This window comes from Caretta caretta, chromosome 7 (genome assembly GCF_965140235.1).
Source record: "Caretta caretta isolate rCarCar2 chromosome 7, rCarCar1.hap1, whole genome shotgun sequence".
Lineage (NCBI taxonomy): Eukaryota > Metazoa > Chordata > Testudines > Cheloniidae > Caretta > Caretta caretta.
The window spans coordinates 76,142,175-76,168,718 of NC_134212.1; the positions used below are offsets into that span (position 1 = coordinate 76,142,175).

Below are 26,544 nucleotides of genomic sequence, written 5' to 3' on the forward strand. Positions count from 1 at the left end.
CATGTTCTTGTCAACTGCTGGAAATGGCCCATCTTGATTATCACTACAAAAGGTTCCCCTCCCCCCACCCCCGCTGCTCTCCTGCTGGTAGTAGCTCACGTTACCTGATACTCTTGTTACAGTGTGTATGGTAACACCCATTGTTTCATGTTCTCTGTGTATATAAAATCTCCCCACTGTTTTTTCCACTGAATGCATCCGATGAAGTGAGCTGTAGCTTACGAAAGCTTATACTCAAATACATTTGTTAGTCTCTAAGGTGCCACAAGTACTCCTTTTCTTTTTGCTTGCACTAAATTCTTGCCTCCAAGTGACATAGATAAGTTATCATATAATTTTTGTTCCCATAAGAGTGCAGAAAAAGGAAAAATAATTAAATGAAATTTAACTCGTGGTTACTGATAAATTCAAAAGTTTTACTATCAATGCATATTACATTAAGTGCTGTGGGCTGGAAATTCCAACTTCTGATATCCAAGGGTTAAAAATGAAGATGACATGAGCTGCTGAAATAGACTGAAAATCTATGGTAACTCTACATTTAAACAAAACTAAAATTTAATCTGTGTATCTTGGTTTTTATTCCTTTAAAACATATCTATAATGTAACAGAGAACTCTTCAGAATTAAAATAACATTTAAAGTAGACATTCAAATTCATTTTTCCATATGATATAGGGAGAATTTACAATTGTGTTTTTTCAAGATTTAGTAATTAAATAGACAAAACTCTGTAGGTCATGTCTACCGTAATAGTTAACACCTGGTTCAACTTCTTGCTGTTTTTATTGGACGGAACATTTATGATCCTGTATTTCTTGAAAAGGGAAAATATGATCTAAAATATTGCATGGTATAGGGAAATTATAATAAACATAGTAGCACTGCTCGAAGTATGAAATGCTTACTATGCACATTTAAATAGTCATGTTTCAGTAGTTTGATAATTATTACTGGCATTTTGTGTTATATGAAAACTGCTTTAACACTCACCGGCGGGAAGCGGAGTGCCACGGCTGGGAGCTGGCGTAGTGGAGTGGACTGGGGCCGCATTGCTTCGCTTCCCGCCGCTGCCAGTGAGTGCCTGTCAGGGGGCGGGGTGTGTGGATAGGGGTCAGAGCAGTCAGGGGACAGGGAGCAGGGGGGGTTGGGTAGGGGGTGGGGTCCTGGGGGTGATTAGGGATGGGGGTCTCTGGAGGGGGCGGTCAGGGAACAAGGAACAGGGGGGCCAAAGCAAGTTCGATACAACGCGGTCTCACCTATAACGCGGTGAAATTTTTTTGTCTCCCGAGGACCAGATTACATCGGGGTACAAGTGTATATGTAAGTTAAATAATTTATCAATCAAAAGTAGTTCACTGCGTGGAAGCCTTCATGTTTATTATTAAAAACATGGGCTGTTCATGTAGTTACAACATAAGGCTAGGTTAGGCCAGTGTGTTACTACTGACCTGGTAAAACTTTTGATTCTAGATAGAGTAGTATCTTGTCATTGGAGTTGCAGAAAGATAGAACTGTTTTCCTTTTCCACAGGAATAATGTTCATGATGATTAGCTCCACCCCAACAGGGAAACTCATGGCTCTAAAGCAGCGGGGGTGGGGGAGGGCATACTTGTTTTGTTTTTGTTCTTGTTTCCTTGGCTTAAGTCTTCTACAGTAACTCACTCTTTGGATTCCTGGGTCTGGAATTCAGGAATATTCTGAATGCAAATGAGGTTGACAGTGTTTTTGATTAACATTAGAAAGTGTTTACTGTGGGAAGAACATTTGTGGGAAGTAAATTCTAAAGCATTTTTTAGTGACAAGATAGGTGACAATATCTTTTATTGAACTAACTTTTGTTGGTGGAAAGTACAATCTTTTAAGCTACATAGAGCTCTTCTTCAGGTCTAGCAAAGGAAATCAGAGTGGCTGAACTAAATACAAGTTGGGAGAGATTGTTAAACATAACAGGTAATGCATGTTGTAGGAGGCCACTTGAAAAGAAGTGGGCAGTGAGAGATTAACACTGCAGTATTTAAAGTTGAATTTTATTTCTCAAAAGTCAGGACATATAAGGGTTAAAATTATTTTAGAATTTGTGTAGATTAGGTTGCAGTGAGCTAACTACTTTCCCCCTATAGACACTAATTAATGCTTGTTTGACCATAGGGGTCTCTTGGCTGAAACGGTTACAGTTAAGATTCCAAAAAGTTTCCATTTTACTTGCTTGTTTTAAGAAATTTGTATTTTTATGGAATACTTTCCTTGCTTGCTTCCTTATAAAGGGTGGGAGGCTCTTTTGAGAGAGAAAGTGGGTTCGAACAAAATCACTTTGTGATTTGTGTAAGTGAACTCTAGTAGCTTTACAGAGTTCATAAACCCTCCAGTGAAGTTTGTGATATCTGTAAGATGGATAGGGTCAGGGTTTTTTTTCTTTCCTTTTCCTTTCTCTTAAAATCCTCCCTCTCCACAAAACCAAACAAGGAACCTCTAGGAAATTAAATAGAAAAATAAAGTAACATCTGTAGGGAAGGAAAGGTTAGTACTTCAAGAAAGTAATCAGATTGGGGATATCAAATATGGACAAGAAATTATCATAACATCCTGTCTCAGCTAGTCCTTGTGATTCTGCACCTTGATTATCTTCAGGGATTTTGTTCTCTTCTACCTGTAAGAATAGTTTCAACCATTCAAGATCTGTCTTTGAACTACTGAGTTAGAATAATGTTTTGAGCCACAGTTGTGCATATCTTCTATGTGTGATAACACAGCAGGGAGAATCAAGACCGATCTCCTGATACACAGTAGGCTATTTATCAGAAAAAAAATTAAAATGTTGTTTTATATATGTGATATACACTTGGGGCACCAGAAATGTAAGCGACTGCGTTACCCTTCTGCCTCAGCAAGAGAGCTTTGCTGGAGCTTTTACTGCCACATCAGTCTGTCTGCCTCACCAGCAAACTCATCGAGACTCTCGGTCAGTTTAAACCTTGCCTTATAGGTAACATTCAGAGAACCCCACTTCCCCAGAGGTGTCTCTTTGCAGTGTCCAGCCCTTTTTCACTGACTGCTCACAGAAATTACCAAGTCTGGTGCCTCCAAAGAGACTGCACGCACCAGCGTGTCAGTTTAGCTGAGGGCCCATGTTTTACTTCAGTACACAGCCCTGAATTGGTTATAGTAAAACTAGGCACAAGGTTATTAATGAAGAACATGGATTTAAGTGATACTAAGCAAGAGAAAAAGAGACGGGTATGGTCGCAAACAAAACAAAAGCCACACGCTTTCTAGTGTCGAAAGTTTGATTTTATCAGACTATATTTTTTTGGCTTAGCAGCTTTCTTTCTTACTTTGAACTATCAGCATCTCCAGCTCCTCAGGCAGCAGGATCCACCGTTCACAGAATCAGAGGGTGCTGACCCAGTGTTCCCTCAGTGACGGATAACACAGGCGTCCCCTTTCTTCCATTTTTTAAGCCCAGAAAACCTTTGAAATGTATTCTTTGAAAAGTTAACCCAGACATGGAACCCTTCCATGCTCTTGTTCTTCCGGGTGCAGACATCAAGCCCCTTCTTCATCCTCTGCTCAACTTGCTTTCTGGATTGGCTTGATCCCTTTGTTTGCCTAAGATGCAAATGTGCTCTCATTGTCCTTTGCTTGAAATTAAGTCATGCTGTTTTCTCTCTGCCTGTTAGCTTGATCACTACAGAAAGGGAGATCCACATTCCTTTGTCAAGTAGTTTACCAACTATTTCCACAATATGCTTTAAGAACATATATTTCCAGCACTCATATCCAACTTTTTATCTGCAGCCCTTAAGTACATTGCGCAATGATATTCTTGACCTGTGTATGCCCAGTTTACATATGCCTACCTTGCAAGACATTGAGTAAATATTCTGACAGTTAGTTGGGTGTGCCCTTTGCCAGTTGGTATAAAGGGGCTCTTAGGGTCACAATATATCACCTTCCAAACATATAAATAAATGTATGTGTTGCTTATTGGTAGGGTATTAACTTACATAGAAAATGTTGTAACACTTTAATAAACTCAACAATACCTCGCGAAGACTGAGAAGACAGGAGGGTCATCCATTTCTCCTTCAAAAAATGTCTTGCAATCTTCAGCTTCTTCCTCTGTCTGGATGTCATAGAATCATAGACTTTAAGGTCAGAAGTGACTATTATGATCGTCTAGTCTGACCTCCTGCACAACGCAAGCCACGGAATCTCACCCACCAACTCCTGTAACAAACCCCTAACTTTATGTCTGAGCTATTGAAGTCCTCAAATCGTGGTTTAAAGATGTCAAGGTGCAGAGAATCCTCCAGCAAGTGACCCGTGCCCTATGCTACAGAGGAAGGCGGAAAACCCCCAGGGCCTCTTCCAATCTGCCCTGGAGGAAAATTCCTTCCCGACCCCAAATATGGCGATCAGCTGAACCCTGAGCATGTGGGCAAGATTCACCAGCCAGATACCCAGAAAAGAATTCTCTGTAGTAACTCAGATCCCACCCCATCTAACATCCCATCACAGGCCATTGGGCCTATTTACCATGAATATTTAAAGACCAATTAATTGCCGAAATCATGTTATCCCATCAGACCATCTCCTCCATAAACTTATTGAGTTTAATCTTGAAGCCAGATAGGTCTTTTGCTCTCACTGCTTCCCTTGGAAGGCTATTCCAGAACTTCAGTCCTCTGATGGTTAGAAACCTTTGTTTAATTTCAAGTTTAACTTCCTGATGGCCAGTTTATATACATTTGTTCTTCTGTCCACATTGGTAATGAGCTTAAATAATTCCTCTCCCTCTCCGGTATTTACCCCTCTGATATATTTATAGAGAGCAATCATACCTCCCCTCAACCTTCTTTTAGTTAGGCTAAACAAGCCAAGCTCTTTGAGTCTCCTTTCATAAGACGGTTTTCCATTCCTCGGATCATCCTAGTAGCCCTTCTCTGTACCTGTTCCAGTTTGAATTCATCCTTCTTAAACATGGGAGACCAGAACTGCACACAGTACTCCAGGTGAGGTCTCACCAGTGCCTTGTATAATGGTACTAACACCTCCTTATCTCTACTGGAAATACCTCTCCTGATGCATCCCAAGGCCACATTAGCTTTTTTCACAGCCATATCACATTGGCGGCTCATCGTCATCCTGTGGTCAATCAATACTCCAAGGTCCTTCTCCTCCTCTGTTACTTCTCATTGATGCGTTCCCAGGTAATAACTAAAATTCTTGTTATTAATCCCTAAATGCATGACCTTGCACTATTAAATGTCATCTTATTACTTTTATTCCAGTTTACAAGGTCATCCAGATCCTCCTGTATGATATCCCTGTCCTTCTCTAAATTGGCAATACCTCCCAGCTATGTATCATCCGCAAACTTTATTAGCACACTCCCACTTTTTGTGCCGAGGTCAGTAATAAAAAGATTAAATAAGTTTGGTCCCAAAACCTATCCCTGAGGAACTGCACTGGTAACCTCCCTCCAGTCTGACAGTTCACCTTTCAGTATGACCCGCTGTAGTCTCCCTTTAACCAATTCCTTATCCACCTTTCAATTTTCATATTGATCCCTGTCTTTTCCAATTTAACTAATAATTCCCCATGTGGCACTGTATCAAACGCCTTACTGAAATCTAAGTAAATTATATCCACTGCATTTCCTTTGTCTTAAAAATCTGTTACCTTCTCAAAGAAGGAGATCAAGTTGGTTTGGCACGATCTACCTTTTGTAAAACCATGTTGTATTTTGTCCCATTTACCATAGACCTCAATGTCCTTAACTACTTTCTCCTTCAAAATTTTTTCCAAGATCTTGCATGCTGCAGATTTCAAACTAACAGGACTGTAGTTACCTGGATCACTTTTTTTTTCTCTTCCTTAAAAATAGGAACTACGTTAGCAATTCTCCAGTCATAAGGTACAACCCCTGACTTTACAGAGTCATTAAAAATTCTTACTAATGGGCTTGCAATTTCATATGCCAATTCCTTTAATAATCTTGGATGAAGATTATCTGGGCCCCCTGATTTAGTCCCATTAAACTGTTTGAGTTTGCCTTCTATCTCAGATATGGTAATATCTATCTCCATAACCTCATTCCCATTTGTCATGCTACCATTATCCCTAAGATCCTCTTTAGCCTTATTAAAGACTGAGGCAAAGTATTTGTTTAGATATTGGGCCATGCCTAGATTATCCTTAACCTCCACTCCATCCTCAGTGTTTAGCGGTCCCACTTCTTCTTTCTTCGTTTTCTTCTTCTTTATATGGCTATAGAACCTTTTACTATTGGTTTTAATTCGCTTTGCAAGGTCCAATTCTACTTGACTTTTAGCCTGTCTCACTTTATCCCTACATGTTCTGACCTGAATAAGGTAGCTTTCCTTGCTGATGCCTCCCATCTTCCACCCCTGTATGCTTTCTGCTTTTTCTTAATCACCTCTCTGAGATGCTTGCTCATCCAACTTGGTCTACAACTCCTGCCTATGGATTTTTTCCCCTTTCTTGGGATGCAGGCTTCAGATAGCTTCTGCAGCTTTGACTTGAAGTAAACCCACTGCCTTTAGATCCATAAATTCTTCAGTCTAATCCACTTTCCTAACTAATTTCCTTAATTTTTGAAAGTCAGCCCTTTTGAAATCAAAAACTCTAGTTGCAGATTTATTTTTGTTTATCCTTCCATTCAGTTTGAACTGAATTAGCTCATGATCACTTGAACCAAGTGTCACGGAGTGTGGGGGAGTCCTGGCGCTGCACCCCTCTTCCTGGGATTCACTGTGACTCTCAGCCAGCCAATAAAATGGAAGGTTTATTGGACAATAGGAACATAGTCTAAAACAGAGCTTGTGGGTACAACCAGGACCCCTCAGTCAAGTCCTTCTGGGGGGCAGGGAGCTCAGGCCCCAGCCCTGGGGTTCCCTGTGTTCCACCACCCAGCACCAAACTAAAACCAAAACCTCCCCAGCAGGCTCTCTCCTGCAGCCTTTGTCCAGTTTCCTGGGCAGAGGTGCTACCTACCCCTCCCCCTCCTGGTTCAGGTTACAGGCTCTCGGGTATCCCATCCCCAGTGAAACTCCCCTGCCACATTCCCAGGTCAACACTCGCCCCTCCCTGCTGCGTCACACCAAGGTTGTCCCCTACAACCATTTCTTCTATGAGGTCCTCACTACTCACCAAAATCAAATCTAAAATGGCATCCCCGCTAGTCGGTTCAGCAACTACTTGATGAAGGAATCCATCAGCTGTCGCATCCAGGAAAATCTGAGCCCTATTATTACGAGCACTTGTCCTCCAGTCTATACCTGGGAAGTCAGTCTCCCAAGATCACGCAATTTCCATTAGTATTTACTTGATTAAAAACATTAAAGAGGGCTCTGTTCATACCCAAATTGGATCCCGATGGTCTATAGCACACCCCAAGTACTATCACAGGGGAGGATCTAGTAGTTTTCTTCCCCAATGTGATTTTTGCGCAGACAGACTCTGTCTTATCCATTCCATCACTTCTTATTTCTTTACAGTCTACCTCATCATTGATATAGAATCCTACTCCACTACCTTTTCCTTTTATTTCTGTCTTTCCTAAACAGAACATACCCTTCAATAGCTGAAGTCCAGTCATGACTATTATTCCACCATGTTTCTGTTATCCCTGTAATATCTGGTTTCACTTCCTGCACCAGTAGCTCTAGTTCCTCCATTTTGTTACCGAGGCTCCTCGCATTGGTGTACAAACATCTTAATTTTTGCTGTTTGGCCTCGTTCACATTCTTTACCTGATTAGACACGGACATTCTATAGCCATGACCTATTAGACTGGTATCCACACTACCCTTCCTTATGGCCATTCTCCTACCCACGGCTGTATCCTTTCTTACTTTGTTTTCTTCCCTCTCAATGCTAAAATCCGGTGTGGAGATTACCTGGACATCTCCCAACCATCTCGCCCAGATTCCTAGTTTAAAGCTCTCTGAATCAGTTGTGCCAGTATCCTAGAAGTCTATTTCCTTCCCTGCTCAGATGCAGTCCATCCCAAGAGAACTGTCCTCTGTCCATGAATGCCTCCCAGTGGCCATACATCCCAAAGCCCTCCTTATAGCACCACTTGCAGAGCTATCTGTTGAACATCATAATCTTGTGACACCTTTGTTTCCCTTCTCTAGGAACAGGCAGAATCCCACTGAAGATCACCTGAGCCTCGATTTCCTTAAGCGTCTTCCCCAGCCTGGCATAGTCTCCCTTGATACGTTCCAGTGAGAATCTATCCGTATCATTTGTTCCCACATGAAAGATAATCAATGAATTCTTCCCGCTCTCGTTAGGTTCCTCCTCAGCCTCAGGTCCACATCCCGTATCTTAGCACCCAGTAGACAGCACATCCTTCTGTTCTCTGGATCATCTCTGGTTTCAGGCCTGTCTAGTCTTCTCAGTAATGAGTCCCTAATCACATAGACCTGCCTTTTCCTGGCAATGGTGCGATTCTCCAGTCTATCCCCTGTTCCATCTGGCTGCAAGTCCTCTCGATTCCTACTGTCCTTGGCGATCCTCTGCAACCCATCCCGTATCCTCCTGGGGCTCATATTTGGTGGTGTTATCTCTATTGACTCTTGCCCTCTTCCTATAGGACTAGCTGCTCTTCTCTTCTTCCTTGCCCTCTCACCTTGAGTGACCACCTGCTGTGCCCCTTCTTCATTTTCCAACTCCGCAAACCTGTTCTTGAGCTCTATTTCTCCTTCACTAGCCTGTCTTTTCCTTTGCCTGGTTCTCTTAGTCACATGCTTCCACTGTCCATTTTCTTCACCAAGCAGTCTCCCCTCAGAATTCTTCAGTCCTCCTTCCATCTGCAAGTCTGAGCTTTTCCCTTCAGCTGCCTCATGTCTTTGCTCTATAATCTGCTCGAACCCCCTGCTACGCTCCACCAACCACCTGCATCTCCAATCCTCTGCTCTTCTCTTCCATCAGCTCTATCAGGCGGCACTTCATGCAGACAAAACTCTTTCCAGGTACCCCCTCCAGGATCATGTACGTGTCGCAGCTTCCACATCCAGCCATCTTCATTGTGTCTTCCACTACTTGGGTCACTCCCACTGCTGCCTCTGTATCTGTCATAGCCTTCCCACCTAAATCCTGTTAGTCTTCTCCAACAGCACTCCCACTCAAACTCCCCTGTTTACAGCTCTGTTTGCTGGTTCCTGTGCTGCTGCAGCTGTCTGTCAAGGTACTTTACAATGTCAAGGTACTGAACAGTGAGCTGTGGTTGAAGAACTTATACCACGCCCTCTCTTAATTTTGCACTCTGTATCAGCACATGAGCATTTCTCATGTGCCTAAGCTTTTAGTACTAGGTGCTGATGTTAGGTGTGTTACAATACATTGAGAAACTTTTCACATCCTTAATCACAAATGAAAATGAAATAGATTTCAATAGAGTTCAGTTTGTTAGTCTGTGGGAAGTAGTGAGGCTTAATTCTCTTGTTGTTTTGAGACCTGCAACCTGAATTTTTAAAGACGGGTCTGGTTTATATCTGCAGAGTTGTGTCCTTCTCAACTTGAGATGATGAAAGAAATGTATATAATACAATATGTAATGATTTTGTAGATTGGTTTCTCTGTCATGTAGTGGGAGAGTGTTCTCCGAATACTGCAGAGAGATGAAAAATGTTGTAATTTCTCTTCCATAGTCAAAGGGCAGGATGTGGGAGTATTGGATCTCCATTCTCTATGTGAACAGTACTCATACGAAAAGCAGAATGACCATTTAGAGTTTTTGCTGTAACACTGTAATGAAGTTTAAGGAGCATGTAGTTCCAGTGGGAATTCCATCTTAACTAAGTGTTTGGGAATAATTAACTTTGTTCTGGAATATCCAGTGTGTTTTAAATTGTGTGTGAAGTTGTAGCATAAATAAGTCACAAATAATATAAAAACTCTTTATATATCTGTAGCTTGAAGTCTTAGTGTTAAATAAAAATACTTAATTAAATTTTTTACCTTGGAAATTCACTGTATAAATATAGCTGTTTCATCATTTATTCACAGCACAAATACCATGAATTATGCATGGGATTCAAAAAGGCTTCTGGTATTTGTGGTGATACATTGACAGTTAAATGAGCCAGGAAGTACTAAGAGGATTACATAAAGGATAAAAATATTTAAGATAAAAGCTTTTAAGGTTAACATTTAAAAATAGTTAATTTAAAACCAGTTAGTAGTATTGTTGAACATGTTTCAGGGTTTAACTTAATGGTCACTGTTGCTTTGCAGTTCGCTACTAATCTTGATTTGTAAATCCTGTGTCTTTCTGGTCCTAGACTACTTTTGAGCAGAGATGACCAATTAATCAATCACTGTTGTTTGCATGATATGAATGAATGATTAGACTGAGGCTACAAAATAAATCTTCACTTTTAAATTAAGAGCCTGAACCCATTCTTATTAGTTTCAATAGGAACTAAATACAGCCCTCTGCCAGAACTTAAATCTCAGGCTATGTCTACAGTACAGCCGGGATCGACGCTCTGAGATTGATCCACTGGCGGTCGATTTAGCGGGTCTAGTGAAGACCCACCAAACTGACAGCAGATCACTCTCCAGTCAACTCCTGTACTCTACCCCACATGAGAAGAGTAAGGTAAGTCGACGGGAGAGTTTCTTTTGTCGACCCCCCCGTGGTGTAGACCCCACGGTAACTTGACCTAAGGTACGTCGACTTCCCATCAATAGATCTCACGTAGCGTAGGTCGACTTACCATGGGTAGTGTAGACATAGCCTAAGTTTCCAGAGACAATGGATTGCATGAACTCATTGCCCTAGATCAGGGGTGGGCAAACTACGGGCCGAATCCGGCCTGCTGGATTGCCAATGCTGCAGGCTCTGCGCCGCTCCGGGAAGCGGCCACTTCACGTCACTGCAGCTCGTGGGGGTGTGGCGGCAGAGAGCTCCACACACTTCTTTTGCCTGTGGGTACCTTCCCTAAAGCTCCCATTGGCCAGGAACAGGTTACTGCAGCCAATGGGAGTTTTGAGGGAGGTACTCACAGGTGAGCGAAACACGCGGAGCCCGGTGCCCCACTCCAGGGGCCGTGCAGGGACGTGGTGCCAGCCGCTTCCCGGAGTGGCGCGGGGCTGGGAAGGCAGGCAGGGAGCCTGCCCTGGCCCCGGTGTGCGCCGCTACTGCCCCGGAGCCACTCTAGGTAAGCCTCGCTAGGCCAGAGCCTGAACCCCTCCTGCACCCCAACTCCCTGCCCTAAGCCCCATGCCACATCCTGCACCCCTTCTGCACCCCAACTCCCTGCTGAGCCCCCTCCTGCACCCTGCATCCCTCCTGTACTCCAACCCCCTCCCCGAGCCCCTTCCTGCACCGCGCACCACTCCTGCACCTCAACCCCCTGACCTGAGCCCCCTCCTGCACTCCCCACCCCTACTGCACCCTAACCCCCTGACCTGAGCCCCCTCATACATCCTTCCCCTGCCCCAACCCCTTGCCCTGAGCCCCTTCCTGCACACCGCACCACCACCCCCCGCACCCCAACCTCCTGCCCCGGCCCTGCAAGCAATTTCCCTACCTAGATGTGGCCCTCGGGCCAAAAAGTTTGCCCACCCCTGTTCTAGATACTCGTCCCTCTTTATAAAGCTATTTGCATACTAAATAAGAAAAATGAGTAGTTGAACAATGATTGGTTATGATTTCACAATAGTGCAAAACGTTAAAGTGAAATAAATTTGCATGTGTGTGAATTTACCTTTCAGTAGTACTCTGGTCAAATAGTATTAAAAGTTTGCTGCTGTAAAACTATTTCTTAGATTTATTTTGTTAACAAATGTCATTTTATTCACAGCTGCTGCTGAGGGCAAAGGCAAAAGTGGGGAAGATTTTTTTCAGAAGGTAAGAAACCCCTTTGTTACAATCCTACATTTGATAAGTACAGTAATTCGATACATTATTGTGGGAAGAATTATACTCCAAATTATGGTGAAATTGATGTTTAGTTTAGCGCTCTCTCTAATGAATATTTTGATGCAACTTCCACAATATTCCTTAATTTCCTAACCATGGTGATTATTAACACTTTTTTTTATTGTTACCATAGTTTTTTAGTAGAATGTATATTTGGTTTCATATGTATAACATATAATATATTTAATCTCAGTTTATTACAGGGTATGTATCACAAAGTAAACAGTATAATAAGTTTGATTGTAAATATGTTGTTTCAGAGCCCATTGTTAGATAGATGTACATACATAGTGAGGGGAAGATGAAATTACATGAAGGCCAACAAACAGCTGCAATACAGAAGACATTAAGTTGTCTTGAACAGAAGTCTGTTTTTTTTTTAATCCTCTTCAATTGAGTTACATAAACCTGAGAGAAGACTACCTAACTAACTGAACGTTATTGCCCCTTTCCTCCCAAATATGCTGTAGAATGTATATTCTCAGGTAGTCATGAGGAGTCCTCTTCTGGAAGTAATATTTTTCTTTCTTAAATCTTTCAAAATGTTCTTGAATTCCAAAACTTTTTGTCTTTTATAGTTCATTTTTATCAGCTGATTTGTTTTTGGGAGGCTTCTGCTTCCCATGAAATTAGAGAAACTTCCCAGAGGATGAGACAGCGTGATCTAGAGGTGTGAAACTGGCCTTTGTATTTCATGGGTGAGGACAGGAGAAGATTGTACGCTTTCCTTTTAGGGTCAACAATCTTTAGTTAGGTGAATTTGGTCACGTCTTGAACTGGCAGCATGACCCCCTGAGTGACAAACATGTGAGATACCTTCAAAGAAACAAAATTACAGATATTTTTCCTTGTTACTGTCAGTCTCAGTCCAGCTTTTTGAGTGTCCAGAGCAAAAGGCATAACTGAACATCCACGAAATGGCAACAATTATTCTGAATATTGAAAGGATAAAATCTTGGCCCATCTGAGGCCAGTGGGAGTTTTGCCACTGACTTCTTCAGTGCGGCCAGGATTTGTTAGACCAGGGGTCAGCAACCTTTCAGAATTGGTGTGTCGAGTCTTCATTTATTCACTCTAATTTAAGGTTTTGCCAGTAATACATTTTCACGTTTTTAGAAAGTCTCTTTCTATAAGTCTATAATATATAACTAAACTATTGTTGTATGTAAAATAAATAAGGTTTTTAAAATGTTTAAGAAACTTCATTTAAATTAAATTAAAATGCAGAGCCCCCGGGACCGGTGGCCAGGACCCGGGCTGTGTGAGTGCCACTGAAAATCAGCTCGCGTGCCACGTTCGGCACGCATGCCATTAGTTGCCTACCCCTGTGTTAAACCTTTTAGATGCCTTTGGTTTTTGTATTATCGCATGAAACAGGAATGGTCCATCAAACTACTGAATGAAATAGGTGACTGGAGTCCTGCATAGCAGACTTTTTTCTTTATTGTCACTTGAATGATTGAGTGTTTGATCATTTCTATCAACATGTCCTCTCCAGCTACTCCAGATTTAACAATGTTCTGGCTTGTTATACAAAACATACTACACATTATTACCATAATCTATTTTATAATTCTAGAGTTTTATTAGATGATGATGTGAAGTCTAACGTGTGTTTTAAAAACAAACAAAAAAAACCCCGAAACCACCTTTAAGTTGCATTAGTAGTGTTAGACTAGTATAATGTTTCATTGCAGTTTCAAACATTGACAAGACTTGGAACTTAGATTCTAGGATGATTAGGAACAAGTTTTCTTATAAGATATGTTGAGCATCTCTAAGAAGGAAATTTGCGTGTCTCACAGTGAAGGCGTGTGGTTAGACAGTTGCAGAGACAACATAGAAGATTAAAAAAACTGTCTGATAGCATTTGAACCACAAAGAGAAGAAATATTGGTAGCAAATGAATGTTAAAGCAAGTTATGCAAATACTTTTTCAAGACCAGTTGTAAATAGTTCTGTGAAGGTTATTTTAATTGAGGTCTATATGTCCTGATGCTTTTAGGTTTAGTTTGCTGTGTACTCTGTACTGTAGAGAACAAGTAGTGTCAAACAGTCTTTGATTTGGAAATTGCTTGGAGCTTGTTTAGTCCATGATGTTTTTTATACAACCAGTTGATATATAAATATTCTATGATTTCTTGGTTCTACCTGATTAAAAAATTATACCAGAATTTGAAGCTCTTGCTGAGAAGTTACTGAATGATAGATTCAAGAAATTGGTTTATTTGTTTTAGGAGTGAAAATTAATGGACAGCATTAATGGCATTAATTAATGGTAGCCTTAGCTTTTATTTACAAATTTCATGCATACACAATCTTTGATCAGAAATGGGTTTTAACCTTAATACTAGTACAGTCCAGACTTATGCTCTCACGCCTACTTTTTATTCATAGATTGGAAGATGAAAACAAGCTTTCCTGTATTTTTAACAACTAGTTGCTTCCTTAATTTTGTATGAACTAGCTTGAATGAATAGTCATTGAACTGAACTAGTTAAATAAACCAAAATAAAGAAAATATCCTCCCTGCACATGCAGAAAAGACTACTGTTCTCAAAAGCTGTTTTAGGATTTCAACAATATCTGGTTCCAAGGAGAGATGACCCGTGCCTGCTGATAGTTGGGGGCGGAGGTACAGAGTGAGGGCAGCCAGCTTCAGCAGTGTTACTGGGCATACTCAGTCCATGTGAGCATGCTCAATAAAAGCCAAGGGGCATGTGACCCTGTGAGCCTCCTCTCCTCCCCACGCATCACCTCTGGTTCCAGTCATTTCTAGCGTTTTGGTGGTTTGACTCTATAACTTCAGCAGCAAACATGTACTACTTAATATTGCTCTTTAAATTTAATGTAAATGATTTTAATATATTAATATTATATAGTATAATTTATAGTAAATTTAGGCCTTAATATAGCTTGTCACCATTTCACATTTTAATTTTAAATAGGTTCACTTTTAAATATAAACTTGTATTTATCTTAAAAAATCTGTTTTTATTAAATACAATTATCAATTTTTATCCACACTGAGCAGTAGCTTCTGCAGAATCCTTTTGCAGTGTGCTGAGTGATTCGACAAAGCTGCTATCTAGAATTCATTTTTTACCTTTACAAAAGTATTCTTTTGAGTCCAGATTAGACTGGATTTTCCATGCAGGGGAGCAGTACATTTGTTCACTTTTCAATTAGTAGTAATCCACCCAGACCTCCTTGTCATTGCTAGCTAGTTTCTTTTGTGGGAGTCTGTAAAGACCGTATCATAAAGGTAAAAAGAGGTTACTTACTGAAGTAAGTTTTGTTCTCTGCGTGTATTACTACCTTTATGGATACCTATTGATGTGATCTTTTGCCCTGGAGATGTAAAGGCTGTGTCACGGTTATACAGGATCCAAGGGACAGTTGGCGAATAAGGACATCTATTCATGTAGTTTTAGAATGCTGGAATGGAGGGCCTCGCCATGCTCTCAGAATGGCTGTTTTGAAATCATTCCATGGTAGGGCATGTGATCTTAGTATGGATCTGTGAAGGCAATACATTTGGAGAAAGCAAGTTACGTCAGTGACTCTCTTCCCTTCCCCCCCCTCATTATATTCCATTTGCAGATATATATTTTGTTTTATTTGAATGACATATTTTCCATGAGAGACAAGGTGGATGAGGTAATATCTTTTTTTGGACCAACATCTGTTGGTGAGAGAGTGATTTGAGGAAGAGCTCTGTGTAAGATCAAAAGCTTGTGTCTCTCACCAACAGAAGTTGGTCCAGTAAAAGATATTACCACACTCAGCTCGTCTCTTCAATATCCTGGAACCAACACCACATTTTCAATGTTCTGTTTCTACTTCTATCACAAAGAGGAACAAAGAATTTGTAAGGAATGTTTTCCTTTAGATGTGGAAGAATGGGATGTAAATTGAGTAAAGATTCTTTGGGGCTAAGTATGGTTTGAGCTATATAACTTCCTTTTGAAATTCTGTAGCAATTTGATTACAAATATACACACGGTTAACTTAGTGATTTGAGGTGCATATTTTGCCAGAAAGAACAGATTTTCATGATTGTCACTGAAATAATATAAATTACACTCTGTGACATTTTAAGGATCAGTGGGTTCTGTCACCAGTGCCCTGTAACCTTAGGGGCTTTTATGCTGTTCAGCTATGGTTCAATTCCCTGACACCAGTAGCCTGCTCACAAGCACAAAGTCTCATCTTGGCACCAGCATCGTTTCTCCTATCAAGGTGACACCAACAGCCCCTCCTGTCCAGCCTCCTCCCCGAGCTCTGTAGTACCAGATACTTGGACTGTCTGTCTCCCTCTGTTTCATCAACTTTGAAGGAGTGAAGTTAGCCCTCCAGCTTACTTTGGTGCACACACTTCACATAGTTTACACACCAGAGACCAGCTTGGGGTAAAAATAAGCAAAGTTTGTTTAACAGAAAAACCACACGTTCAGAGATGAAATCGTAATGGAAAGCAAACATACACAAGTGACACAGAAAATAAACATGAAGAAGCAATCTCAGGCTTTACACTTTCATATTAGATGAAATCACTTTTTTAATAAAAGTTTTACCTATTGCCTTTGAACAGTTTAATTGCATACCCCCAGATAGGGTGACCAGACAACCCTTTTTAAAGGGACAGTCCTGAATTTAAGTCCCAACTTTTTCTTACAAATGGGCAACTTGTCCCATATTTTCTGTCTCCCCCTTCCCTACCCATCAGTACTGATGGGTCTTGCTGCTGGCCGGATCCCTGCTCACCATTTGCCCGCCCACCAGCAATGAGTGGGAGGGTCCAGTGACTTACGATGGGGGTGGGTGTGCAAAGCTGCTGATGGGGCTGGCTGCTCCCCCGCCTGGTCTGTCAGCTCAGCCCCAGCTGCATGCTGGGTCTCGGCCAGCAGGGCCTTGCCCCTGTCTTGTTTCCGGCCGGTGGTAGCTGCATGCTGTGGCAGCTGGTGAGTGCAGGCAGGGGCCAGGCAGTGGCGGTTACGTGTCGCCTCTGCTGCCCACCCATTGGCCTTTATGTGCTCCCCCTTTGCTGTCCTCTCCCTGCTTTGGCCCATCCCACCTCTCAGCTTTGATGTTCCTCCCTGGCGGGGCACTGAGCAGAGTTCTCCCATCACTGAGTGGAGAACCAGCCCCTGGTTGTTGCGCTCAGCTCATCAACAGCCTGTTTGGCAGGCTCCTTTCTTCCTCCACTGCGTCTGGCTGGGCTGGCGCCTCGGGAAAGCCCAAGACCCTCGGGCCTGCTGTGCTGGCCAGGAGTAGCCAAATCCTGCATGTGTCAAAGTCCCGCATAGTATTGGCACAGGGAAGCCTCTCTACCCCTCAGCTTAGCTCTGGAGTGGCGGTGGGGGGAGTGATTTCCAGCCTGTTAACCCACCAACCCTGCAGGCTCCCCAGCAGCCCCCCAGGCAGGGGCTAGACACACTCTTCCCCCCCCCACCCAAGGTCCTGCCCCCAGGGAGCGTGTGGCTGCTCTGTCCCCTTGGCACCCTCTGCTACTGAGCCACTTCTCTCCCCGGGTTTGCTGAAGCCTCTGCAGCAGGGTGGATTTGATTTAAATCAAATTGATTTAAATCACTAATCAGGAAGACTCGATTTAATCATGGTTTTCTACATAAAAGTGCATTCTTGTTGGTTGTTATAACCTTAATACATATTCTTCACAACTCAGAGATAGATGTAGGTTTCATTTTTAGAAGGTACATACTATACGTTTTTAAACAGTGATTTATTTTGAAAACGCTTCAGATTAGTTTCACAGCTATATCAGGAAATGAATGAATGATTGGTTATTTCATTTACCAAAGGCAATTGAAGCAGATAGTTCACCTCCCAATGACTTCATAAATATCTCCAATTCAACTTGGAAGATTTTCTTGCCATGCTGTACTAGGAGGAGAACATCACCAGACAGACATTTAAATTGTTTTATTTAACTAAAACAACAACATTAAGTATTCTGGATTTTTTTCTTCAAGAGCAAACATATAATATTTTAACAAAACAAGCACATGTCCCTCGTTTCTCACATTTATCTCCAGACGATTTCTCCTTTTCCAGATCTATTCCACCCCCCACAATCTTCTATTCATTGAACTTTTTGAAACTTTGCCCTTTGAGAGAGGTAGGGGATTGACTCTGTGTACACAAATTTACAGAGGGACGATAGAGTTGATGTCTGTTGCTTCTCACCTCTATATATTATTTGTTTATTTATTTATAACAAGCATGTTTCCTCTGGAGACACAAATCCACACTTTGAGAACTGCAAAACTAAGCATCTCTGATGGTATCTTCTAGACTGAGCACTGAGTCCCATTGGGTAGATACAAAGATTAACCTTAATAATCTGTACAGAAGCCTGGGGAACCCCATAAGATTGGGTTCCCTAATCCATGAACTGTTGTAACTCATTTACAAAACTTTTCTTAAATACTACATGAATATAGTGTCCCATACTGTAGAATTAGTATTTATAATCCCTATTCCATGATGAGATATCTTTGAGCTATAATGTGTCTTAATTAAAACTATCTTTAGATCACATTTTTGAGGAAAAAACCTATTTAAATAAAAATCCAATTTCTTTTAAAGTCATTGATTTTTATGCGTCCTGCCCTGCAGTCAGGTTCCCTAGGCCCTGGTGCACAATGCATCCTTAGGGCTTAATCCCTTCATGCCTGCAATGTAGCCAGGGGACAGGAGGCAGCTGGGTTATGTCAGTGGCCAGCAGCAGCCTGGAGGTGTTAGCTGCCTTTCAACACTATGTGAGCAGGAAGGGACAAGCTGCTTCCAGCCATGGAGGGGTGGGAGGGAAAGAGATGAACTCTTCAGACACAGGGTCAAGTCATCCCTTCCCCTCCCTCGCCACGGCTGGAAGCAGGTCCCGTCCCTTCCCTCCCACACAGTACCAAAAGGCTGCGGCTGGGAGCCATATTCTGGTGTGAACCCTGGCAGAAATCTGGGCATGGGGGTCATGTGACCCTCTTGCCTCGGGAAGACATGGCACCTGGTTCCAGGAAAGGTGAGTCCATCCTGGGGGCTCAGCCAGGCATAGAGGGTGGAGAGCACCATGCAGGGAGAGTCAGGTCCGTCATCGTGTCTCTCCCCTTCCTACCCCTTTCCTCCCTCCCCATGTGAGAGAAGTGTATGAGAGTTCGTGTGTGTCACCTCTCCTGTGTGAACCCTAAAGCTTTAAAGATAGGTAAATAAAAATAATCCAACTACGCAGTATGTCTTTTCAACAGGGGCCCAGTCCCTTGATGTTAATTTGAACAATTGTACTGCATAGTTCTGATTGATGTTGAACTTGCTTAAATATCAGTAATTTTACCAGGTGTTCCATATTCAGCATAGGGAAATATGGTCACCCTGCCCCCAAATGTGGTGGGGATTTAGTGTTCATGGACAGCCTCCCACATAGAGACTGTTCCTCAGGCCACGTCTACACTACAAAAGTACTCCGATTTTACAGAAGTCGATTTTTGGGAACAAATTGTATAAAGTCGAGTGCATGCGTCCACGCTAAGCACATTAATTCGGCAGTGTGCATCCACAGTTCTGTGGCAAGCATCGACATTCTGAGCGGTTCACTGTGGGTAGCTATCCCGCAGTCCCCGCTGCCCATTGGAATTCTGGGCTGAGCTCCCAATGCCTGATGGGGGCCAAAAATTTGTCATGGGTGGTTATGGGTAAATGTAGTCAGTCAACCCTCCCTCCCTCCATGAAAGCAACAGCAGACAATCATTTCGCGTCCTTTTCCCTGGATTGCCCGAGCAGACACCATAGCACAGCAAGCATGGAGCCTGTTCAGCTTACAGCAGCAGTTATGACCATTGTAAACACCTCGCACATTATCGTGCAGTTTATGTAGAACCAGCACCTGAAAAACCAGGCGAGGAGGCGACTGCAGCACGGTGATGAGAACATGAGCACACTTTTCTCTAAAACCGTGGTCCCCAGCAATCTGGAGATCATGGTGTTACTGAGGCAGGCTCATGCTGTGGAACGCCGATTCTGAACCCGGGAAACAATCACAGAGTGGTGGGACCGCATAGTGTTGCAGGTCTGGGATGATTCCCAGTGGCTGCGAAACTTTCTCATGCATAAGGGCACTTTCATGGAACTTTGTGACTTGCTTTCCCCTGCCCTGAAGCGCAAAATACCAAGATGAGAGCAGCCCTCACAGTTCACAAGCGAGTGGCAATAGCCCTGTGGAAGCTTGCAATGCCAGACAGCTACCGGTCAGTCGGTAATCAATTTGGAGTGGGCAAATTTACTGTGGGAGTTGCTGTGATGCAAGTAGCCAGTGCAATCATTGAGCTGCTGCTATCAAAGGTAGTGACTCTGGGAAATGTGCAGGTCATAGTGGATGGCTTTGCTGCAATGGGACTCCCTAACTGTGGTGGGGCGATAGACGGAACACATATCCCTATCTTGGGACCAGACCACCAGGGCAGCCAGTACATAAACCGCAAGGGGTACTTTTCAGTGGTGCTGCAAGCACTGGTGGATCACAAGGGACGTTTCACCAACATCAATGTGGGATGGCTGGGAAAGGTTCATGACGCTCGCATCTTCAGGAACTCTGGTCTGTTTAAACGGCGGCAGGAAGGGATTTACTTCCCAGACCAGAAAATAACTGTTGGGCATGTTGAAATGCCTATAGCTATCGTTGTGGACCCAGCCTACCCCTTAATGCCCTGGCTCATGAAGCCGTACACAGGCACCCTGGACAGTAGTAAGGAGCTGTTCAACTATCGGCTCAGCAACTGCAGAAAGGCGGTAGAATGTGTATTTGGACATTTAAAGGGTCGCTGGCGCAGTTTACTGACTCGGTTAGACCTCAGCAAAACCAATATTCCCATTGTTATTGCTGCTTGCTGTGTGCTCCACAATATCTGTGAGAGTAAGGGGGAGACGTTTATGGCGGGGTGGGAGATGGATGCAAATCTCTTGGCCGCTGAATACGCACAGCCAGATACCAGGGCGATTAGGAGAGCATGGCAGGAAGCACCGCGCATCAGAGAAGCTTTGAAAACCAGTTTCATGACTGGCCAGGGTACTGTTTGTTTCATCTTGATGAAAACCCGCCCCCTTGGTTGCCTCTAAATTCCCTGTAAGCCACCCGGTGCTTCAATCACAGCTTTCTTGCAAAGTCATTATCGTTTAAAAAATATGTATTCTTTATTAATTGATTATAAAAATAGGGAGATAACTCACAAGATAGCCTGGGTGGGGTGTGGGAGGAGGGAAGGAAAAGGCCACTTTAAAACTTCTTGAATGACAGCCTTCTGTTGCTTGGGCTGTCCACTGGGGTGGAGTGGTTGGCTGCCCAGAGCCGCCTTCCCGCCCCCCTCCCCCGCGTTCTTGGGCGTCTGGGTGAGGAGGCTGTGGAAATTGTGGAGGAGGGAGGGCGGTTAGACAGGGGCTGCAGCGGCAGTCTGTGATCCTGCTGCCGTTCATGAACCTCCACCAGGCACCGGAACATGTCAGTTTGATCCTGCAGTAGCCCCAGCGTTGCCTCATGCCTCCTCTGATCTTCCTGCTGCCACTTCTCCTCACGTTCATCAGCCACTTTTCTGTACTTTGCTATTGTGTCTCTCCACACATTTTGCTGAACCCTGTCAGTGCCAGATGACTGCATGAGTTCAGAGAACATTTCATCGCGTGTGTTTTTTTCACTGCCTTATCTGAGATAGCCTTTGGGACGGAGGCGGGAGGCTTGAAACATTTGCAGCTGCTGGAGGAAAAAGAAGGGAGTGAAGTATTTAAAAAGATACATTTTACAGAACAATGGATATACTTTCACGGTGAACAACACTATTCATATTACATAACACATGTGATTTTGGTACAAGATCGCATTTTGCATCTTATATTGAGTGCCTGTGGCTTTGGTGTTAGAGATCACACATGCAGTGCCGAATTCGGCTTGCAGGCAGCCATGGTAAGCCATAGTCTTTCGGCTTCTGCAGCCTTCATAACAGTAGTGCCCTCCTCTCCCATACTAAACAAAACCCGTTGAATTGGCCATTTAGTGCTGAGGTTTCCTGTTTAACGTGCAGCAGCAGAAACCAAACTAACCCCCACCCCATCCAATTCTCTGGGATGATTGCTTTACCCCTCACCCCACCACGTGGCTGATATCAGGGACGATCCCTCCTAGCCAAACGCGAACAGCTCAGCACCAATGGCCCCCCACCTCCCACCGCGTGGCTAACTGTGGGGAGGATTTCTTTTCAGCCACAGGGAAACAGCCCAGTAGGAATGGCCACCTCTGAATGTCCCCTTAATTAAATTCCCCTATTTCAACCAGGTTACTATGAATATCACGACTCTCCTGAGGATAACGCAGAGAGATAAAGAACGGATGTTGCTTGAATGCCAGCAAACACCGGGACCATACGATGCCAGGCTTTGTCATGCAGTGATACCAGATTACTTGCTACTAGCATGGCGTGGTAAAGTGTCCTACCATGGAGGAAAGAATAAGGCTGCTCTTCCCAGAAACCTTCTGCAAAGGCTTTTAGAGTACCTCCAGGAGAGCTTCATGGAGATGTCCCTGGAGGATTTCCGCTCCATCCCTAGACATGTTAACAGAGTTTTCCAGTAGCTGTACTGGCCACGAATGCATCCCAAGTCCTCGGCTACTTAATCATTAAAAAACGCTTGCTTTTATAACATGTATTGTATTTAAAAAGGTACACTCACCAGAGGTCCCTTCTCCAGCTTTGTTGTGTTGGGACGGTATTTCAGTCAGGGTGAGAAAAAGATCCTGGCTGTCGGGGAGAACGGTGTGCTGTGTGCTCTCCTCAAGCTCGTTGTCCTCCTACTCATCTTCCCTGTATGCAAAATCCTCAGGCCTGGCGGAGAGTACCCCATCATCGGAGTCCACGGACGGGGTGAGGTAGTGGTGGCGGCCCCCCCTGGAATTGCATGCAGCTCAGCATAGAAGCGGCATGTCTGGGGCTCTGTCCCGGAGCATCCGTTTGATTCTTTGGTTTTCTGGTACGCTTGTCTGAGCTCCTTAAGTTTCACGCAGCACTGTGTTGTGTCCCTGCTGTAGCCTCTGTCCCTCATGGCCTCGGAGATTCTTTTGAAATGTTTTGGCATTTCGTGTTTTGGAACGTAGTTCTGATAGCACGGATTCCTCTCCCCATACAGTGATCTGATCCAGTACCTCCCGTGTGGTCCATGCTGGAGCTCTTTTTCGATTCTGGGGCTGCATGGTCACCTGTGCTGATGAGCTCGCCTGGCCAAACAGGAAATGAGATTCAGAAGTTCCCGGGGCTTTTCCTGTACACCTGGCCAGTGCATCAGAGTTCAGAGCACTGTCCAGAGCGGTCACAAAGGTGCACTCTGGGATAGCTCCTGGAGACCAATACCTTTGAATTGCGTCCACACTAACCCTAATTCGAAACGGCGATGTTGATTTCAGCGCTAATCCCCTCGGGGAAGAGTACAAAAATAATTTTTAAGAGCCCTTTATGTCGAAAAAATGGCTTCTTTGTGTGGACGGGTGCAGGGTTAATTCGATTTAACGCTGCTAAATCCGACATAAACTCGTTGTGTAGACCAGGCCTCATTGTCTGGATTTGCACTTTCTGTTCGAAGCCTGCTTTTAAAAGGCATTTTCCTTTTTTCTCTGTCCATGATGACTCATAACTATTCAGAGTAGGGAAATTTCCTCTTGGTTTGATAGCTGGATGTCTTAGTCTCTCCCCATTAACTCTAATGGCCCATCATTGTCTTTTCCTGGACCAAACAATGGATAGTTACTTTGAGCTGGTTTCCTGGGCCTGGAGGTTTTTCGCCTTCCTCTGTAGCATGGGGCACAGGTCACTTGCTGGAGGATTCTCTGCTCCTTGAAGTTTTTAAACTACGATTTGAGGACTTCAATAGCACAGATATAGGTGTGAGGTTTTTTGCAGGAGTGGTGGGTGAAATTCTGTGGCCTGCATTGTGCGGGAGGTCAGACTAGATGATCATAATGGACCCTTCTGACCTAAATATCTATGAATCTATGAATCCCTCTGTGAGGTGTGGTTGGGTTATGAGCACAGTTTTATATATACATACATAGGTTCATAACTACAGTTTGCATACATATCTCATAAAGACCATCTAGTACAGAACATTAAAGACCTTACTTGGGATACTTTTCTAGTACAATAATACAATATGCAATCAGTTGGTTCGCCTGCTCATTTTGGGGGTTTTAATCTTCTGCTTTCCCTTTGGGATCTCTGGACCATGATTGTCACCTTGTCTCCAAGTTTCACTTCAAAATATTAGTGTGTATGAAGGACAATTATGTGTCAGCAATGAATATTATTCCTTGAGTAACCTACCTCTTTTTATTTTAAGCTCGGCAAACAAAGCTAAGCTGCAGTAATGCACACTTCATCTTACACTTCATTAAGTTTACAGCACTTCTTTTTTTCCACACTTTTGTTTTTGCTTGTACAAAATAGCTTACGGCCTCTGAAGCCATACATAGACTATTTCCTGGGGGGAGGGGGTTGATTGAATTACACATTTGACTTTTGTATTTGGATACTTTCCATATGGTAGTCACAGTCTTAAAATAAATAAATAAAGCATGCCTATGGGTACCGTAATTGTAATGAACCTCACGGTGATGGTACAGTAGTCGGTGCCATTGGTTGTTATGTTTGATTTGTTTCTAAGACATTACCAAGATTGTTCATCTAGTAGGAAGTGTGTCCTGATTTATCTCTGTGTGTACATATTATGTAGGATCTGCATGTAAGGATATTAATAAATCATCCTATAAAATGTGGGTATTATTCATATAGCAGGATGAGACTACTTTGATAATATGCTTATTCAGTCTATCTTCTGTGGCTTATAGAAAAGTTTAACTAAAAAAAATTACACATTTTGTGTGTTTCCTTGCACACAATACTGTATCTAATCAAAACACATGGAAACTATCTTCAGAGTTAGTGGTTTTTTTTTTTATTTTTTTTTTTTACAATTCTTTGGGCAGTTGTTCATGGTTTACTAACTGTCTGTACAGTTTCCTTTCATTAGTCTTCACATTTTTCCTTTCTCTCATGTGACATCAATAAAGCCAAGTTTGTGGAGGGTTACGTAAAGTATCTCGTGTACTTCAGGTTATATGGGTCGAGAAGGAAAGTGATCAGTGGCATTTCAACATGTTTCAATACAAAGGCTTCAGGATACTTTGAGAATTATTTAATATAAATTTAAAACTGTAATATCATAGAATCATAGAATATCAGGGTTGGAAGGGACCTCAGGAGGTCATCTAGTCCAACCCCCTGCTCAAAGCAGGACCGATTCCCGACTAAATCATCCCAGCCAGGGCTTTGTCAAGCCTGACCTTAAAAACTTCTAGGGAAAGAGATTCTACCACCTCCCTAGGTAACACATTCCAGTGTTTCACCACCCTTTTAGTGAAAAAGTTTTTCCTAATATCCAATCTAAATCTCCCCCACTGCAACTTGAGACCATTACTCCTTGTTCTGTCATCTGCTACCACTGAGAACAGTCTAGAGCCATCCTCTTTGGAATCCCCTTTCAGGTAGTTGAAAGCAGCTATCAAATCCCCCCTCATTCTTCTCTTCTGAAAACTAAACATCCGCAGTTCCCTCAACCTCTCCTCATAAGTCATGTGTTCCAGTCCCCTAATAATTTTCGTTGCCCTCTGCTGGACTCTTTCCAATTTTTCCACATCCTTCTTGTAGTGTGGGGCCCAAAACTGGACACAGTACTCCAGATGAGGCCTCACCAATGTCGAATAGAGGGGAATGATCACGTCCCTCAATCTGCTGGCAATGCCCCTACTTATACATCCCAAAATGCCATTGGCCTTCTTGGCAACAAGGGCACACTGTTGACTCATCCAACTTCTCATCCACTGTCACCCCTCGGTCCTTTTCTGCAGAACTGCTGCCAAGCCATTCGGTCCCTAGTCTGTAGCGGTACATTGGCTTCTTCCGTCCTAAGTGCAGGACTCTGCACTTATCCTTGTTGAACCTCATCAGATTTCTTTTGGCCCAATCCTCCAATTTGTCTAGGGCCCTCTGTATCCTATCCCTCCCCTCCAGCGTATCTACCACTCCTCCCAGTTTCGTGTCATCTGCAAATTTGCTGAGAGTGCAATCCACACCATCCTCCAGATCATTTATGAAGATATTGAACAAAACCGGCCCCAGGACCGACCCCTGGGGCACTCCACTTGATACCGGCTGCCAACTAGACGTGGAGCCATTGATCACTACCCGTTGAGCCCGACAATCTAGCCAACTTTCTATCCACCTTATAGTCCATTCATCCAGCCCATACTTCTTTAACTTGCTGAGAAGAATACTGTGGGGGACAGTGTCAAAAGCTTTGTTAAAGTCAAGGAACAGCACGTCCACTGCTTTTCCCTTCATCCACAGAGCCAGTTATCTCATCATAGAAGGCAATTAGATTAGTCAGGCATGACTTGCCCTTGGTGAATCCATGCTGACTGTTCCTGATCACTTTCCTCTCCTCTAAGTGCTTCAGAATTGATTCCTTGAGGACCTGC

The 26,544-nt window shown here is 43.2% G+C and overlaps 1 protein-coding gene across 1 annotated transcript in view; it reads left to right on the plus strand.

Moving 5' to 3' along the window:
* Nucleotides 1-26,544, plus strand: part of BICC1 (BicC family RNA binding protein 1) — a 246,379-nt gene that overhangs the window by 65,725 nt on the left and 154,110 nt on the right. The window contains exon 2 of the mRNA XM_048856281.2: nucleotides 11,845-11,891. Within this exon, the coding sequence (XP_048712238.1) occupies nucleotides 11,845-11,891 (47 nt within the window). The remainder of the gene's footprint in view (nucleotides 1-11,844; nucleotides 11,892-26,544) is intronic.